We start from the raw sequence: 17,965 nt of genomic DNA, 5'->3' as shown, positions 1-17,965 counted from the left end.
GGATGGATGGATGATGGATGGATGATGGATGATGGATGATGGATGGATGATTGGATGATAGATGGATGATGGATGATGGATGATGGATGGATGATTGGATGATGGATGGATGATGGATGGATGGATGGATGATGGATGGATGGATGGATGGATGATGGATGGATGGATGGATGGATGATGGATGGATGGATGATGGATGGATGGATGATGGATGGATGATTGGATGATGGATGGATGGATGATGGATGGATGGATGATGGATGGATGGATGGATGGATGGATGGATGGATGGATGATGGATGGATGGGCCAGACAGACAGATGGATCTGCTTATCACATCCCTTGACTGCCACACAAGGTGCCATTTCCCTACTTGCACCTGACCAACACTCTTAGCTCATGATTCAGTTTCTTCCTGTATTTTGGTCCCCTTCCCTCATCACCTCTTTTTTTTTTCCTAGACATGGTTTCTCTGTGTAGCCCTGACTGTCCTGGAACTCTCTCTGTAGACCAGGCTGGTCTCGAATTTACAGAGATCCGCCTCCCTTCTCTGTCAAGTGTTGGGAATAAAGGCTTGTGCTTCTACTGCCTGACTCATTTCATAATTTTTAAAAAATTGTTTTTATTGGGCTATATTTTTCTCCCCTCCCCTCCCTTCCTCTCCCCTCCCCTTCTGCCCTCTCCCATGATCTCCACGCTCCCAATTTACTCAGGAGATCTTGTATTTTTCTACTACCCATGTAGATTAGATCCATGTATGTCCCTCTTAAGGTCCTCATTGGAGTCTAGGTTCTCTAAGATTATGAATTGTAAGCTGTTTTTTCTTTGTTTTATGTTTAAAAGTCACTTATGAGTGAGTACATAATATATTTGTCTTTTTGTGTCTGGGTTACCTCACTCAATATGTTCTCTAGATCCATCCATTTGCTGCAAATTTCAAGATGTCATTTTTTCCCTCTGTGTAGTACCATTCTGTAAATGTACCACATTTTCTTTATCCATTCTTCAGTTGAGGAGCATTTAGGTAGTTTCCAGATTCTGGCTATTACAAATAATGCTGCTATAAACATAGTTGAGTTGAAAAAACACTTCATGGTTTTTTTTTGTTTTTTTTTTTAATTTATTTATTTATTAAGGATTTCTGCCTCGTCCCCACAACCGCTTCCCATTTCCCTCCCCCTCCCCCGATCAAGTCCCCCCCCCCATCTGCTCGAAGAGCAATCAGGGTTCCCTGACCTGTGGGAAGCCCAAGGACTGCCCACCTCTATCCAGGTCTCGTAAGGTGAGCATTCAAACTGCCTAGGCTCCCACAAAGCCAGTACGTGCAGTAGGATCAAAAACCCACTGCAATTGTTCGTGAATTCTCAGTATTCCTCATTGTCCGCTATGTTCAGCTAACCTTCATCAGGCGATGAAAGGAGACAGAGACAGAGACCCACACGGGAGCACCGGACAGAAATCTCAAGGTCCAAATCAGGAGCAGAAGGAGACGGAGCACGAGCAAGGAACTCAGGACCACGAGGGGTGCACCCACACACTAAGACAATGGGGATGTTCTATTGGGATCTCACCAAGGCCAGCTGGCCTAGGTCTGAAAAAGCACTTCATGGTTTTTAAGTAGATTATTTGGCTACCATTCTACAGTATTTTCCTTCCTGTAGGCTCCAGATGAGAGGCCATGTCAGAGAAGACCTGCATGGCCACCCGACATCACTCTTCAGCTGGTTTGGCTCCTTGTGACAGGAAGTAAACTCCACGAGGGCAGCCACTCCACCTTTTTGTTTATACCTGGGCTTGGCACTTACTAGGCTCTTAGTAAATATGTGTTCAATACTAAAGGAATTGCTTAGAGAGACTTCACAATTCTGAGTGGGCTTGGATTCGTTAATCATCCCCCTTTCATTATTAATTGCTATGGTGAGTTTTGATACAGGATGAAGAGTGTCTGTCCTTGTCAAAAACAATTCCAGGGGCTGGAGAGATGGCTCAGTGGTTAAGTCGTTGCTCTTCCAGAGAACCTGGGTTCAGTTCCCAGCACCCACATCGAGGCTCACAGCCATCCTTAACTCCAGTTTCAGGGAAGCTGATACCCTCCTCGTGCCTCTGCGTGGCACTGGGCATGCACATGGAGCACCAACATGCATGCAGTCAAGTGACCCATACACCTGGAATAAATGAATAAATAAATAGAACTAAAGTAAAAAAGAATGGGTGTTTCTCTTGCAGAGGACCTGAGCTCAGTTCCCAGCACCCACGCCAGGTGGCTCAGAACCACTCGACCTCCAGCTTTAGGGAATCTGCACCCTTTTCTGGGTTCCATGGACGCCTGCATACCCATGCACACACCCACATACAGATGCACAAATTCAAAATGATAATAATAATAAATATTGTTTAAAAAAAACACAGGCCAGAAACTGTTTTGAAAGATGGCTCAACAGTTAAAGGCTCCTGCTGCTCTTCCTCAGGGCCAGGTTTGGTTCCCAGCCATTATACAGCAGCTCACAACCATCTATAACTCTAGCTCCAGGGGATCCTCTGTTGTAAAAGGAGTGGCAAGGCTGCGTTCCCAGCACCCCGGCCGCCTGGCTGGCTTATGCCCCGAAATAACAACACACAAATTGTATTTATTTAAACACTGCTTGGCCCATTATATCTATCCTCTTCTCAGCTAACTCTTGCACCTGGACTAGCCCATTTCTAATAATCTGTGTAGCATCAGTCTTACTGGGAAAGATTCTAGCCTATGTCCATCCTGGGTCAGAGCTTCATCGCGTGTGCCTCAGAGAGCAGAGCTCTCGCGTCCACCCGGGAGAGGGGAGCATGGCGTCTCCTCCAGAGAGCAGAGCTGAGCTCACTTCCTCTTCCTCCCAGCATTCTGTTCTGTTTACTCCTCCCACCTATGTTTTAACCTATGAGGGCCAAGCAGTTTCTTTATTGCTTAACCAATGAAATCAACAGATTGATATATGACACTCCCACATCAATCCTCTGACTTCTTCTAGCTTCTATGGGCAGCAGGCTCACACATAGTACATAGACAAACATACATATAAGCCCATACATCACATAAAATAAGAATTTTAATTACAAGAATAAGCTCATACCAGGGTCACCTGGCAGTATCGTAGCTGTATTCTCAGGACTCCCATGATGCTCTGGCTCCAGAATCTGTCTCCCCATCCCATCCCCTACACGTGGTACCAGCTGCTCATTTGTCATGTGTCTGAGCACTGACCCACTTCAGTTTGACATGGGGAAGAAGTTGAAGAATTTAAGAAATGGTAGAGGAAGGATTTGAAAAAGAAAGGCAAGTGAGCGGAATGACTCTTGAGTAAACAAAAGCCAGCACCCTGACTTCTACCCCTGAAACCCAAGAAAAGGATGAGGAGAGGGCCGATTTTATAGCATTGCTTTCTGAGCTCCACATCTGTGCCATGGCATGCCATACATGCATATGTAGGTGTGTGTGTGCACACCGTTACACACACACACACACACACACACACACACACTGACCTCCACATTTGTGCCATGGCATGCCATACGTGCATATGTAGGTGTGTGTACACCGTTACACACACACACACACCTCCATACTTTTACCATGGCATTCCTAAACACACATATGTCGGTGTGTTTGCACACCACTACACACACTCACACTAACCTCCACACTTGTGCCATGGCATCCTCACATATGCATATATAGGTTATGTGCACACCATTACACATACACACAATTGGTTTTTTTTAGGACAAGATTCCAAGGCGAATCAGATAGGCTGTGGATGATCTTTGCTGAGGTCTGGAGATACGACTGTTTGTTGACGAAGGAGGCCATGAGTGGGAGGCAGGACCTGTAGCTGCCACCAATTCTTCTCCTTTTTGGCCCCCAGGTTAGTAATTCTGTGGCCTTGGAGACCTGGAACCACAGGGCTCACATAGGAGTCAGAGAAAGTCTGTTCTAGAGTTCAGGGAGAAGAAACATGCCGGGCGAGGTTGGGGGACAGGGAATGACCAGACCCTGTCTCACAAGAAATTCCCCCAAGTGTTCAAAATTGGGTGGGGCCAACTTCTTGGGGGTTCTTACCAAGAGTCTATGAGTGCAGACAGTGATAAAGGAAGTTTTACATAGTATGGGGGCTGAGCTAATTTGTTATGTTGGAGCTTTGATGGTGTCCTCATAGAAAAGCAGACTGGTCAAAATACAAATATTTAGTGGACAGAACCAGCTGTGCAGGCCGTGAGGCAGAGGAAGCAGCTAGACTTGGGACTGTAGACCTCAGCTACCCATAACTGTGTAGCAAGTTGCTTCTGGTTGCCTCTGATGTGGGTGGCAAAGAAGATGGATTAGTGGGCTGTGTGGTTTCTTCATGATCTGTTTGTGCCAGGTCAGGAGTGTTTGAGGGAGATGAGACTGTAGGGGAGTGCATTAAAGCTGTGGCATTGCAGAGATATCCTGACTTATCGAGAAGCCAGGAAATACTTGGGTAGAGCCGCAATAGGACAGCTCTGGAAGGGTAGAGTCACAATAGGACAGTACTTCTCCTGGAGAGCTGCTTCAGCTGAGCTCTGCTTAAGGGAACATCCTAGCAGAACTATGGGCTTTTTCTTCCACCCAAGATGTTACTTCTTTTGCTAACACTCTGCTAAAGAGGTAGCCGCTGTAGAAATGTAACAGTCTCTCCAGCTCCAGCTAAATGTTGTTAATTTTTTCTGCTCTGCCTTGCTCAGCCGCCCCCCAGTGAGCATCTCAGCAAGATTTCCAGCTTAGTTCCCTAAGGGACATCCAAGGCAGGTTCTTCTATTCTGCTCCAGCCAATGAAGATCGTCAACTAACACTCTTTTGAGAAAGAGGTTTATTTGGGAAGGAGGAGTCCAGGAGAGTTTCTGAGTAGCAACTTCTTCCAGGGAGAGATAAATGCCAGCCCCTTATTGAACAGGAAGAGAGGCTTATAGGGCTTCTTAAGGGTGGCATTTTCCCAGGGAGAAGGGGGATTGGTTAGTTTTTTCCCTGCTCAGGGATTGGTCAGTTTAGCTGGCCAGGGGCAGAGATGGCCCTGACTTCATGGCCAAACTGTGTTTCTTTCTCTGGTCCTTTCTAGATTTTTTACTCTAATCTTAGTACCAGGGCATATTTCTTTCACTGGCTCTGATTTTAGGGACAAAGTGTGTTTCTTTGGCACTGATTTCAGAGTCAGGGCATGTTTCTATGGTCCTGGATTCAAGGATGAAGATGTTTCTTTCCCTGGCTCAGGTCTCAGATACAGGCTGTGTTTCTTTCACTGGCTCTGGGTTCATAGTCAGGATGCTCAGTGATTGGTTGGTTTCCTGCCCCAGTTGTCCCTTTTACCCTCCAGGGAGAGTGTCCACCTCACATTTCTGCCCAGGGACATCTATCCTGGAAGACGTGAGAAAAGATCTATCTCCATAGCATGAGCAGAGTCCTGGCAATCTTAGCACCACCGCAGACTTTCAAGGGCTCCAGCCACAGACAGTCACAGCAGAAGAGGAGGAAAAGGTGCCGTGCCCGCGGACCCTCTAAGATGGCAAAACTGCGTCATGGTGAAAGTTGGTCAACAAGGCAACAAGTGAGTAATGAGAAAAGGAGAAGTGCAGGCAATGAATCCACACAAATCGGAAGGGCGGAGGACTAACCCACGCGGGGTGTTTGCAGAAGGGAAATAAGGGTCACACATGTAAAACCTGCTGTGCTGACAAAGTCCGCCGCGAGAGAAGAAGGCGGGGACACTCAGATGAGATGCTCTTCCCTCTCTAAATTTTTCTTATATTATTTTTTAAAATTCTCTTACAGCTTCACAAGCATATACAATGAATTGGTGATTTTTCAGCACTATCACCCTTCCTCATCTCCCTTCCTGTTCCTACCTCTTTCTTTCTTTTTACCCTCTTTTTTTAAAACAAGGTTTTTCTATGTAGCCCTGGCTGTCCTGGACCTCCCTGAGTTTCTCTATGTAGTCATGGAACTCACTCTGTAGACCAGGCTGGCCTCGAACTCAGAGATCTGCCTGCTTCTGTTGGGATTAATGGAGTGTGCCACCAGCTCCTTCCAAAGGGCCTTTCGCCATTCTCTTGAGCACATGTCCTCTCTCTCTCTGTCTCTCTGTTTGTGTCTGTGTCTGTCTCTCTCTCTGTCTCTCTGTTTGTGTCTGTGTCTGTCTCTCTCTCTGTCTCTGTCTCTCTGTCTCTGTCTCTCTCTCTCTCTCTCTCTCTCTCTGTGTGTGTGTGTGTGTGTGTGTGTGTGTGTGTGTGTGCATGTTTTCCATTGAATTTAGTTAGGATTGTTTGAATGTGGACTGAAGGCGAATTACTGGAACATGGACAACTGACCAGCAGCTACACCACTAAAACAAATGAAAAGCCTCCTCCCAACAAAGGCAGACTCCCTAGAGGTCCAACCCATGTCGGCAAGGAGAAGATGTCAACACGGGGTCTTTTCCCAAACAAAATGCTAAGCGTGAGTTAGGGCTGTGGGCATCAGAGCCTGAGAGGATGAGAAGACTCCATGTTGTGGGAGTGGCACTCAGCTGAGGCTGGAGAGCTGGAAACAACTGTTTTCCACCTGAGCATTTGCCTTTGAAGCTTTCAGCTTCCTCCGTGGAGTTTAACCAGGTCTTTCTCATTTGGAAACTTGTATTTGGATGGTGTCTGGTACTCACACATTGAATAGATGCTTCTGAAGGAACAGGAGGAAAACTGAATGACCCGGTGTCGAGGCTGGCCCTAGAGCGGTCAACAGGGTGATGTGGACTAGTGATTCCTGAGGAGATAGAAGCCTTCGCCAGTTAACTCCCCATTTGGTCTCACTGGGTGGAGAAGGTGGGGAACAAAGACTTCAGGGACCATGACTGAGCTACGCCATTGGAACCCCACTAAGCAGCACAGAGGCTCAGTCGATTGCACCATCTGTGTTTGGAATGCATTAAGTCACTGGTTGTGTTGACTATAAAGAAAATACGGTGTGTTCCATCTGTAAGGCACAGACATCCAATTTGACAGTTGCCAACTTTTACACCACTAGTTGAAGCTGCATTTCCCAGAGAGTTGGTCAAACACATGGCTGGTGGCCCACAGACTTGGGATGACAGGTGTCCTAAAGGATCTGGTGCCCTAAGAAGAAACATGACCTTTCCTTTTATTTTCTACTTCCCTGGACACCATCAGAGGAAGAAAGGCCCAGACAGGCACAGTAGGATGTTCTGAGAGAGGGACAACCTGAGAGATTCCAGAACCTCAGCTGTCCATGCTGTAGAAGTGGGGAGCAGTCTGAGGGTGAGCCCACAGTACCCCTGAGTCATGATACTGCTGACCACAGTCATTGCTTGATATTCTTTTCTAGGCTGGGAGATGGCTCAGTCGATAAAATGCTTATCACAACCCATGGGTTTTTTGTGTTTAGTGTGTGTGTTGTGTTTTAAAGTTGAGGCACTTGTGTGTGCTTAGGATGGCAAGACAGGAAATAGAGGCAGGTAGGTCCCTGGAGTTCCCTGCTAGCTAGCTTGGCCTACTTGGCAAAGATACAGACCACTGAGAGACTCTGTCTCAAACAATAGTGGAATGGCACTTGAATTTGTCCTCTATCTACACATGTATACTATAATGTGTAAACACACACACACACACACACACACACATACACACACTAGAGAGAGAAAAAGAAAGAGAGAGAGGGGATTATTTCCTATATACAGGGAGGTGTTTCTCTCTGTTCGCGGCATCAGAACTCTGGACCTTCCCCAGGCCAACTTCACCTCCCCCAGAGCACCTCTGAGGTCTGTTCACCCAAAGGACAGCACTGAGCATGCTCAGGATCAGAGGCAGCTCCAGAAAGACCAGGAGGTTGAAGTAGATGCTGCTCATTACAAACCTGCAGAAAATGAAGGAGACAGAAAGTAGGAAGTCACTTGTCACAGAGGTCTAGTCTTCCTTGTGATCCTATCTCATCCTTCAATGGCCAGATAAGGACAAGCCTGGGGCGCTACTAGGATGGGCTCCCTGCAAAGGCATGGCTGCTCATGCTGCCTGCAGGCTAAGATCCTGCCCTGGGTGCTTTGCCTGGTGTTCCTCAAGTCCCCTTTGACCACTGTCCTCTCTGTTTGCCTGGTCTCTCAGAAGTCCTCCTCATCTAGTCTTCATTCCAGCCAGGCTGAGGGCTTCCCTGTCCCTGAACTTTTGAGCTCGGCTTCTGCTACATTCTTCACCTGGATGATCCTGCCCAGCATCATCACTGTGTGGGCACTGATACACATCTCAGGGGTCTGGGAGCATACTACATCTAGAAATGGTTCATGGTTGCAACCTCTCTGTCACATGAATTTACACTGGTATTGCACTTGAGACCAAAGACCCTGACAATAATGATCCCTCTTCTCCACCTCTCTGTCATCCTCATCCCCACCCAGGTGTCCATCTCCTTTCTTGGACCATCCTTGGTTCTCCTTTGGCCCAGCCAGAGGCCATCCTCAGCTCATGGAAAGTATCTACAACTGCAGGTCCTCCAAGAGTCACAGGTTAGCACAAACGTGTTCCTGGAAGATGGAAGAGCTGCCCTTGGCACACCGTGCATCAAATGTCCTGACCTGTTTCCCAGGACAGCGCTCTGTGCATGCTCACACTCTTGTGGACTCTACATTTCTGGAACCTCGTACCCTCTGTCTCTCCATGGCTAACACTCCATCGACTTGCAAAACAAAATAGCAGAAATACTCCCAAAGCACCAGGAGAGAAAGGAAACTTAAAAACTAATCCTCAAGAGAAGCTATAAGGTAGGAAAGCTTTTAGGCATGTTTGTTTACCTTAAGATTTAATAAGCAGAAAGAACACAGTAGAAGGAAGAGAGCAATGACCTCTGCCTTCACTGTAAGGGGAAGCAGAAGCTTGTGGTTTAGCTGTGCCCTTGACCTGGGGACTTGACCTCAACAGGCTGGGATGGTATTATGCCAAGGTAGCTGTATGGTGCTGGGAATTGCTCTGGACACCTTCAGGAGTGACGAGCATCACACTGTCACAGCATGGTCCTCAGTTTCCCACGCTCCTCCTCTGCACTCCGTAGACCCCCACACTGGCTCTTGGCAGAGTTGCATTGGAACAATGGGAATTATTTAATGGGCTAGAGCCAGAAGGTGGTTAGAGAGGAATCTCTCTAACTCAGAGGAGACCGAACTGTGGCCCTCTGTCCTGCTCTGTAGGGAACACATGGGGAGACACCAAGTACCAGGCTCAGTCTCTTCTCCACTCAGATGAAAATGCTGCCTTCCTGTAGCTGAGGCTTAGAAGGGAAGTCTTGGTAAACTAAAAGGTAAAAGGATTGGGGAGCCCACCTCAGGCTTTGTCATGAGAATACAGTCACCTGAGTGTCTCTAGAAGATAGTTACTGAGTCTAGCAAAAAAAATTACAAAATGGCCAGGCCAATCTGGTATTCAGATAAGCGACTTTTTAAAAATTATAAATATAGCCATGTAAAGCTGGGATAAATTAGGCTAGAAATTAACGGTTTGTGGATTCTAGGAGTCCTGGGCATCTTGTGTTTTGTCTGGAAGCTCTCCCAGGCAAGAAGCCATAAGGACACCCCAGTGGGAAAGAGCTGCTAGGGTCCAGCTCTGCTTACCAGGTGAGGGTGCTGGTTTGAGTCTGTCCATGATTGGCAATGCTCTTCCTGGTTGTCAGTGCGGATGTCAGAACTGGAGCCATGGTTGTTAATATTACAGTTGTAGTTTCTGGGGCTAAAGATATAAACAGAAACAAGGGTCACTCCTCCTGAGGTCAGTCCAGCTCTGGGCATGGCCTAAAGCTTTTCTCACTAGGAATTAAATAACTTTCTCTGCAGTCACCACCCAAAGCTTTACACTAATTCCTTTCTAAAGAAAGATGATGTCTGGGCTGGAGATATGGCTCAGCGGTTAAGAACACTGACTGCTCTTCCAGAGGACCCGGGTTCAATTCCCAGCACTCACATGACAGCTCCTGACTGTCTGAAAATGCAGTCCCACAAGATCTGACACCTTCACACCAATGCACATAAAAAAATAAAAAGTTAAATAAATCATTTTTTTTTAAAAAAAAAAGATGATGGCCAGGCAGAGCAGCAGCTCCCCTTCAACACTCGCTTCCTCAAGGCTCACTCATCTGTCTGCTGTGCAGTAAGCAGAAAAACCTCAGTTTTGCATGTTTCATGTATTTTTTGAAAATCTTTATTTGTATGTGGATGGGTGTTTGCTTGCCCATGACTATGGGCACCATGTGCCTGTGGTGACCATGGAGACCAGAAGAGGCCATCAGATCCCCTGGGACTGGAGTTGAAGATGACTATGAGTTCCCCTAAGATGCTGAGCACTAAACCCAGTTCTGGGAAAGTAACCAGTGCTCTTAACCACTGAGCCATCTCTCCACCCCAATTTTGTCTATTTTCTTGATTGTAGTTGTTTAAACAGACACAAATCTGACTCATGACTCTATCTTGACCAGAAATGGAGTTTCTGTGGTTTCCATTATTATTTCTTGTTAAAGGGGTAAAGGCTGGGGGGAGGGGGCTCCTCAGGATGGGAGTTTAGCTCAGTGGTAGAGCACTTGGCTAGCACACATGAGGCTCTGAGTTCAGTTCCCAGATCTGTACAAGTGAGAACATGCAAGGCACACATGTGGGGGCGGGAAGACAAGGCCTTCCCACCTCACCTTGTATCCCGGTAGAAAACAGGATCAATAGAGTAGACTGTGTTTACGTTCTCTAGTCAGATTTTACAGCAAGGAATGCAAGGCCCCTGATTCCTCACACCAGCCATGATATTCTGTAATTTTTTCCTTACCTGGGTCAATGTTCACATTAACTTCAAAATTCGGATCATATCCAGTTTTCTCAATTGCACACCAGTAAATGCCAGCATCGCTTATCCTCAGCTCCTCCATGGTCACTGTCACGGTGAAGTTTGTCTGGTCGTCCCTGATGGACACACGGTCCTTCTTCACCAACTGCTCCATATCCGTTTCAACCAGAATCTCACATGTTTTCCAAACAGCTCCTCGGCACCAGTACTTCTTGTAATCCTTCCAGGAGGAGTCATAATGGCACCGCACAGTCAAGGAGCCCTGCTCATGACCGCTCACCATGTTTGGACCTGTGATTGCATCCTGAGCAGTGGAGCAGCCTGGAAAATACAAACCCGTGGACCACTGATCTCCCACTCCAAGGGCAGGGCATACAGTGTCAGTTCCAAAGAGAGACACAACTCAGCAACAACAATCATTGAAGGGCTACCCCTTTCCCAAGATCATCCTCTTGGTCAAATTCTCAAAACTTGGCAGAAGAGCCTAGTCACGGGTCTCAGAAGTTAAAATGGTGACATTGAGCAATCATGGCTTCCTGCCATCCACCCCTCTTCATGCTGTAATGCCCAATAAAAGAATATTTCAAAGGATCTTTTTTGCAACCATCTTTGTGTTTTCCTGGAGCAGAGGAAGTATCAGAAGACCTTGTCCACAGGACATGATCCTGCCTTCATTTCAGTACCCATGACCCTCAGGAGGTCCATCTGAAGAACCACATCCTATGGCCATGCAGAGGCCACCACGGGTAGTCCAGCAGTCTCTAGGGGTTCTGTAGGGGACCATCTTAGATGAATGCCTTGGAAGCTGACAAAATGTCCCCAACCATTCAGATCTCTGTGTGGTACAGAGCCCACAGCACACAGATCCTGTTCTCTCTTTTAGATGCATGTAAATCTGAGTTCCAAAATTCCCAGTAAGGGCTGTGGAGGCAGCTCGGTAGGTGGGGAGCTTACATAGCATGCAGAACACCAATCAATAACAAAATCCTGCTTTAAAATGCTAAAAGAAGAGCTTCAGAGTATTGACTTCAACAACAATAACAACAACAACAACAACATATGTTCCCAATGGCAGAGGTAAAAAAACAAAAATTGCTAAATGTAATTATTTCAAATTAAAGGACTCAACCAACAGAGTGAAGAGACACCTTCCAGCAGGGGAGAACATCTTTTCAGACTTTGCATCTGACAGGAGGTCAATTTCCAGACTATATGAGTACAAATTCAGCTCAAAGAGTCCAACGGCAATCATAATCCTATTGAAAATGATCTACTGAGGGGCTGAGGAGAGGGGGTAGCCAACGAAACACCTGCCGCGTAAGCCTAGGCATGAAGAACCTGAGTTTGTGTCCCCACCATCCATGTACAAAGTCAGGAGTGCTGGTGTGTCCCCACAGCCCAACACAGCGGTGGTCAGAGGAGACGAGGGATCCTGAAAGCTCCATGGCCATCCAAGACAGCTTCAGTTTCAGTGAGGAACCATATCTCAAAAAATAAAGGTGGGAGTAGGCATGATGGTACATGTTTCAATTGCAGCATCCAGGAGGCAGAGGCAGGCAGATCTCTGTGAGTTCAAGGCCAGCCTGGTTTACATAAAGAGTTGTAGGCCAGCCAGAGCAAATGTAGTGAAACCCTATGTCAAAAATAAAGTTATATTTAAAAAAGGTGGGGGGCAATTAAAGAATGCCACGCAGTTTCTTGACCTCAAGCTTTCATATGCGTGCATACCCGTGTGCAGGTGCGCCTGCAAGCACGCATGCTCACACACACACACACACACACACACACACACGAGCAATGAACCGAGCACACAGTTCTCAGGAGATCTTGTCTATTTCCCCTTCCCAAGGGGATCTATGTATGTGTCTCTTAGGGTTCTCCCTGTTACTTAGCTTCTCTGGGGTTGTGGACTATAGGCTTGTTATCCTTTGCTTTACAGCTAGTATCCACTTATAAGTTTGTACACATCATGCTCATCTTTCTGGATCTGGGTTACCTCATTCAGGATTTTTTTTTCTAGCTTCATCCATTTGCATGCAAATTTCAAGATGTCTTTGTTTTTGTTTTTTTTTTAACCACTGAGTAGTACTCCACTGTGTAAATATGGCACATTTTCTTTATTCATTCTTCTATTGAGGGACATTTAGGTTGTTTCCAGGTTCTGATTATCGCAACTAATGCCGCTATGAACAAAGTTAAACAAATGTCCTTGTAGTATGACCAAAAATCCTTTGGGTAGATGCCCAAGAATGGTATTACTGGTCTTGAGGTAGGTTGATTCCCAGTGTTCTGAGAAACCATCATATTGATTTCGAAAGTGGCTGTACAAGTTTGCACTCCTACCAACAATGGAGGAGTGGGAGCGCACAGTTCTTAGAGGAGATACAAATGGTCAATAAATACACAGAGAAATGCTCTAATTCACTGTCAGGGAGATAGATGCGAATCAGAACCATAGAGAGCCATCATCATCATCCCCCAATCATTACGGCTATTTCCAAAAGGACAAAATATAACAACCATAGAAGTGCATGTGTGACAGGGAGTCTCACACACTGTGCATCGTGATGTAAATGAGAGACCTGTGGGAAACAGTATGGAAGTCCTCAGAGAAGCATAGGACTGCCACACAATACAGTAACTGCTGGGGGGAGGGCGTATAGCCTGTGCTGGTTACCTTTATGCCAAGTTGATACCATCTGGGTGCATACAGAAAGAAAGAACATCAGTTGAAAAATGCATCCATCGGGTTGGCCTGTACAAAAGTCTTTGGAACATTTTCTTGATGTGGGAAGGTCTAGCCTATTGTGGGTGATGTCACCCCTGTAGTATAAGAGAGCAGGCTGAACAAGCCATGGGGAGTAAGCCAGGGAACAGCACTGCACCAGGGTCGGTGCCTCAGTTCCTGCCTCCAGGTTCCTGCCCTGCTTGGGCTCCTGCTCTGGCTTCCCTCCTTGATGGACGGTGATCTGGACATGTAATCCAAACAAACCTTCTCCTCCCCTAGCTGTTCTTGGCCATGGTCTGTATCTATCACAGTAATAAAAAGCAGGCACACAGCCCGGAGGGTGAAGTGAGCATGCTGAAGAGACATCCTGCCTTGTGTTTCCTGCAGCAGTGTTCACAATATCCGTGGCATAGAATTAGCATAAATTTACTATCCTTGGTTGCATGGATAGGAAAGTGTGCTAGAGAAATGCAATGGAATAGCATAGTAGAAGGATTGAATTCCATCATTTGCAGCCCACAGATGGAATTGGAGGAAGTGAAATAATTCAGATACAGAAAGAGACTACCTCATGGTTTTATTTATATGAGGAAGCTAGAATGTAATTCTCTGGGGCTAGGGGCATGGGGAGATGGACAGGTCAGTAAAGTGTTTGCTGCATAAGCAGGAGACCTGAGTTTGGATCCCAAAACACATGGGAACATCCAGGTGATGTGAGATGTGTCTGTAGCCATGAGAGCTGGGGAGTCAGCGCAGGAGGATACCTGGGATCGCTGGCCACATAGATTGAGTCTCTGAGCTCCAGGCTCAAGGGAAACCCCGCCTCAACAAAGAAGTTTGAGAGTGATAAAGGTACCCAATGCTCATCTTTGGTTTCCACACGTACATATATGTGTGTTGCAAGGTGAGGGCCTGCTTATTTGTCCTGGTCGCCCAGCTAGCTTAGCCCTGAAACAACCACACAGAAACTGTATTAATTAAATAACTGCTTGGCCCATTAGATCTAACTTCTTATTGGCTAACTCTTACGTATTAGTTTAACCCATTTCTATTAATCTGTGTATCGCCACGTGGCAGTGGCTTACCAGGTAAAATTGTAACCGGCGTCCATCTCAAGCAAAGGATCCATGGCTTCTCTCCCTGACTCTGCTTTCTTTCTTCCAGAATTCCGTTCTGTTTCCCTCCACACTCCCGCCTAGCTCTGTTCCACTCTAGCTCTACTATAGGCCCAAAGAAGTTCCTTTATTAACCAATGAGAGCAACAAATAGAAGGACCTCCTACACCATATGTGTACCACACAATGTACCTGAGCACACACAAACACACATGCAGTCACCTCACAGACATATTTTTTTCAAAAGGAGCAAAATCTGACTTCAGAGAAGTAGTGAACAGAATAGAGAAGATATCAGATGCTTCTAGTACAAAAAAGTGACAAATCCTTGTGACAGAGGGCAGCTACCATGACCTGACTGCCACATCCTGCACACTCGTGCAAATGCCACATGGTACTGTAGTGATATTTTATTGTATTTTAATAAATAAAGCTTGCCTGAAGGTCAGAAAAGCAAAGCAGTCAGCCACTGGCTCTTACCTCTCTCTCAGTCTGTAATGGCGATCCTGCTTCCAGAAATCTCAGAATGAGACTGTGTCTGAGAGCTGTCTCCTCCAGTCTTATATTCCTCTCTAGTGCTGGAATTAAAGGCATACACCACTACAGCCCAATTTCTAGGGCAACTAATGTGGCTACTGGGATTAAAGGTGTGTGTCACCACTGCCTGGTCTGAAAGGCTGACCAGTGGGGCTGTTTTACTCTTTGATCTTCAGGCAAGCTTTATTTATTAAAATACAAATGAAGTATCACTACATTACACCCTATCAGTTTCTTTTCATCTTTTGCGACAGGTCTCCCTATGTAGACCAGACCGTCCTTGAACTCTCTGTGATGTCTTAAAGCCCCAGCTACTTACCTGCGAGGAAGAGGAGCAGAGCAGGGAGCAGCCACATGATCCTGTCTTCTCTCTTGTCCTTGGTGGTGACAGAAACTAACACCCTGCAAGAACTTGAAACTCAGCTTAAATTTTCTTTAAATCATTCACTTCCTTGACAATTTCTCAATTTTGCATATTTCAAAAAAGAGGATTTGAAAAGATTAAGTCCTTGCATGTGTGGTACAGCTGGATGAATGGGGAACTTCCTCCACTAGACAGATGCAACGCTAGATCTGAACTTGAAAGGTGGATGGGACTCCCGAGGGGAGACACAGACAGGGCAGCAGTGGGAGATAAAAAATACGGAATACAGCAAACTCCTCTTCTCATCTGGGACGTGAGTGACTTGCAGGGGATCATGGGAGAGAAGAGCAGCCGAAGACAGAGTGGCTGCAGTAGCAAGGGAGTGCAGGGTATCCCAGGCTAAGCCCAGGACGGTGAGAAGCATGGCTAAAGGCTCAACCTGAGGCAGGGCTGCTATGAACCCCAGAGCACGGATTTCTCCGGCCAAGGACACCCGTCACAACACTACTAGAGTCCCAAGTACTGGTTCCAAGAAAGAGGGAGAGTTTGGGTTTGAGACAAGGTCTCATGTAACTAAATCTGACCTTGAACTTCTTCCACCACCAAGCTCAGTTTTATGAAGGTCTGAAGACTGAAGGTTTCAAGCATACTAGCAAGCGCTCTACCGAGTGAGCTGAATCTACAACCCCTTGTTTGGTTTTTTAAAGACAGAGTTTTGCTGTATAGTTCAAGTTGACTTCAGACTCTCTCTCTCTCTCTCTCTCTCTCTCTCTCTCTCTCTCTCTCTCTCTCCAGTGTCAACCTCCCAAATTGTGGGAATCTACAGTTGGTTTAAATCCAGAGAACCAGTTGTATGGATGGATATAGATACAGTGTATCCCTGGCATCAAATTCATGGGAGGAAGTTTTTAAGTAGATACACACCCACAAAGAGAGACAGAGCCAAAGTTAGAGACAGAGACAAAAGAAGAGTTAGAGACAGAGACAGACACACAAGGGGAATGCTTATGATGGCCAGTCTTCATTGTCAGCCTGATTAGATTTGAAATCACCCAGAGACCACCCTATAGGTGTCTCTGTGAGGGTGTGTACAGAGAAGTTTGAATGGGGAGGGACAACCAACCCTGAATGTAGGCAGTTCTAAAACCTAGACTGAGATCCATAAAATACTTCTTGATGGAAAGATTAAGAGCCACACTGCCATCTGCTGGCTGAAACTGTCCCAGAACACCTAGGTTCAAGGGGAAGGAAAATTGATTCTGATGAGCAATGGGAGTGTTAAAGACTTTGCAGCCAGGACAGTAAACTGTTACAGAAAAGGATCTTAATCTAGGATGCTCTCATTGCCTGTCATAAGGACGACAAGGCTCTCCGGCTCCTACCTGGAGAGCGTGCTGGACATGTGAGCCAAGGTGTCAGCTGTGTGTGAAGGAGGACTATGAACCCTCCAAACATCCTCCTCACGGGTAGACCAGGGGTTGGAAAAACCACCCTGAAAAACCACACCAGCAAAGAACTTGCATCAAGATCAAGACTGAAGAGCATTAATGTGGGTGACTTAGCCCAAGAGGTCTGATCACTGGATATCACGGAGTCTGACAGGATGGCTTCTCCCACGAGCATGCACAGAGAAGCACAGATGTTGGTACAGTTCCCGAAGGGACTGGGGATTACAGAATGTGAGCTGAGAGTTACAAATCAGACGTTGGAGCTTGCCTTCTGACATGTAACCACAATTCTGGATGATGCTAAAGTTTATCCCAGCCGTGCTAAGAAAGCTGCTATTGATACAGATGCTGTGTGATCGGCAATCCAGTCCCGGGCCAATCAGCCTCTCACTTCTCCTCTCCGGAGAGATCTTTTATTAGATATTGCAAGACAAAGAAATCAAACCCCTTTGCCATTGATCAAGCCATACTCAGATCCCAGATTGTCTCCTGACATCTCTTGCTTAACTGCCCCAATCTATAGGTTTAAGTCGTTACAGAAAAAGGCACCTACCCCTGCAGGAAGAATAACCGTTCCACGGGGAAGTGCTGGTTCAGTTCCTAGCAGACCCAGCACTCCCATGCTAGGCACACAAACTCCACAAACCATGTCTCTCTCAACTAAAGAAGGCACCCCAATGTCCCTCACAGGACAAAGGTTTACAGTACAGATCCCTCTTCACAGTCTCCAGCTGTGAAAGCTTCAATTCCCGCAGCCCTGGCAGGTCAGAATGTTCTGGCTAATCCGTCATTAATTGGGTCCAAGAACATTCTCAATACTATGAATATGGTATCACAAAATACAGCCGATGGGTCCACAAATGCGCTTGAAAGAAAACGTGGAGATGATGCTGATGACTACGAAGATGATGGTGAGATTAAGTTGTAA

The 17,965-nt window shown here is 46.4% G+C and overlaps 1 protein-coding gene and 1 pseudogene across 1 annotated transcript; one reads left to right on the top strand and one right to left on the bottom strand.

Moving 5' to 3' along the window:
* Positions 1-6,609: 6,609 nt before the first annotated feature.
* On the bottom strand, positions 6,610-15,581 carry LOC121436018 (CMRF35-like molecule 3). Its single transcript, XM_041635597.1, has 5 exons — positions 15,545-15,581; positions 10,828-11,166; positions 10,697-10,748; positions 9,633-9,747; positions 6,610-6,747 (listed from the first exon to the last, which is right to left on the bottom strand). The coding sequence occupies exons 1-5, from the start codon at positions 15,579-15,581 to the stop codon at positions 6,610-6,612; spliced, it is 681 nt and encodes a 226-aa protein (XP_041491531.1).
* A 1,605-nt stretch (positions 15,582-17,186) lies between these two features.
* On the top strand, positions 17,187-17,965 carry LOC121436017 (annotated as a pseudogene).

The sequence above is a fragment of the Microtus oregoni genome, unplaced genomic scaffold (genome assembly GCF_018167655.1).
Source record: "Microtus oregoni isolate MIOR12 unplaced genomic scaffold, Mior012 000048F_ref0000485, whole genome shotgun sequence".
Classification (NCBI taxonomy): Eukaryota; Metazoa; Chordata; class Mammalia; order Rodentia; family Cricetidae; genus Microtus; species Microtus oregoni.
The sequence above is the reverse complement of the archived record's forward strand: the minus strand, read 5'-3'. Positions and strand labels throughout refer to the sequence as shown.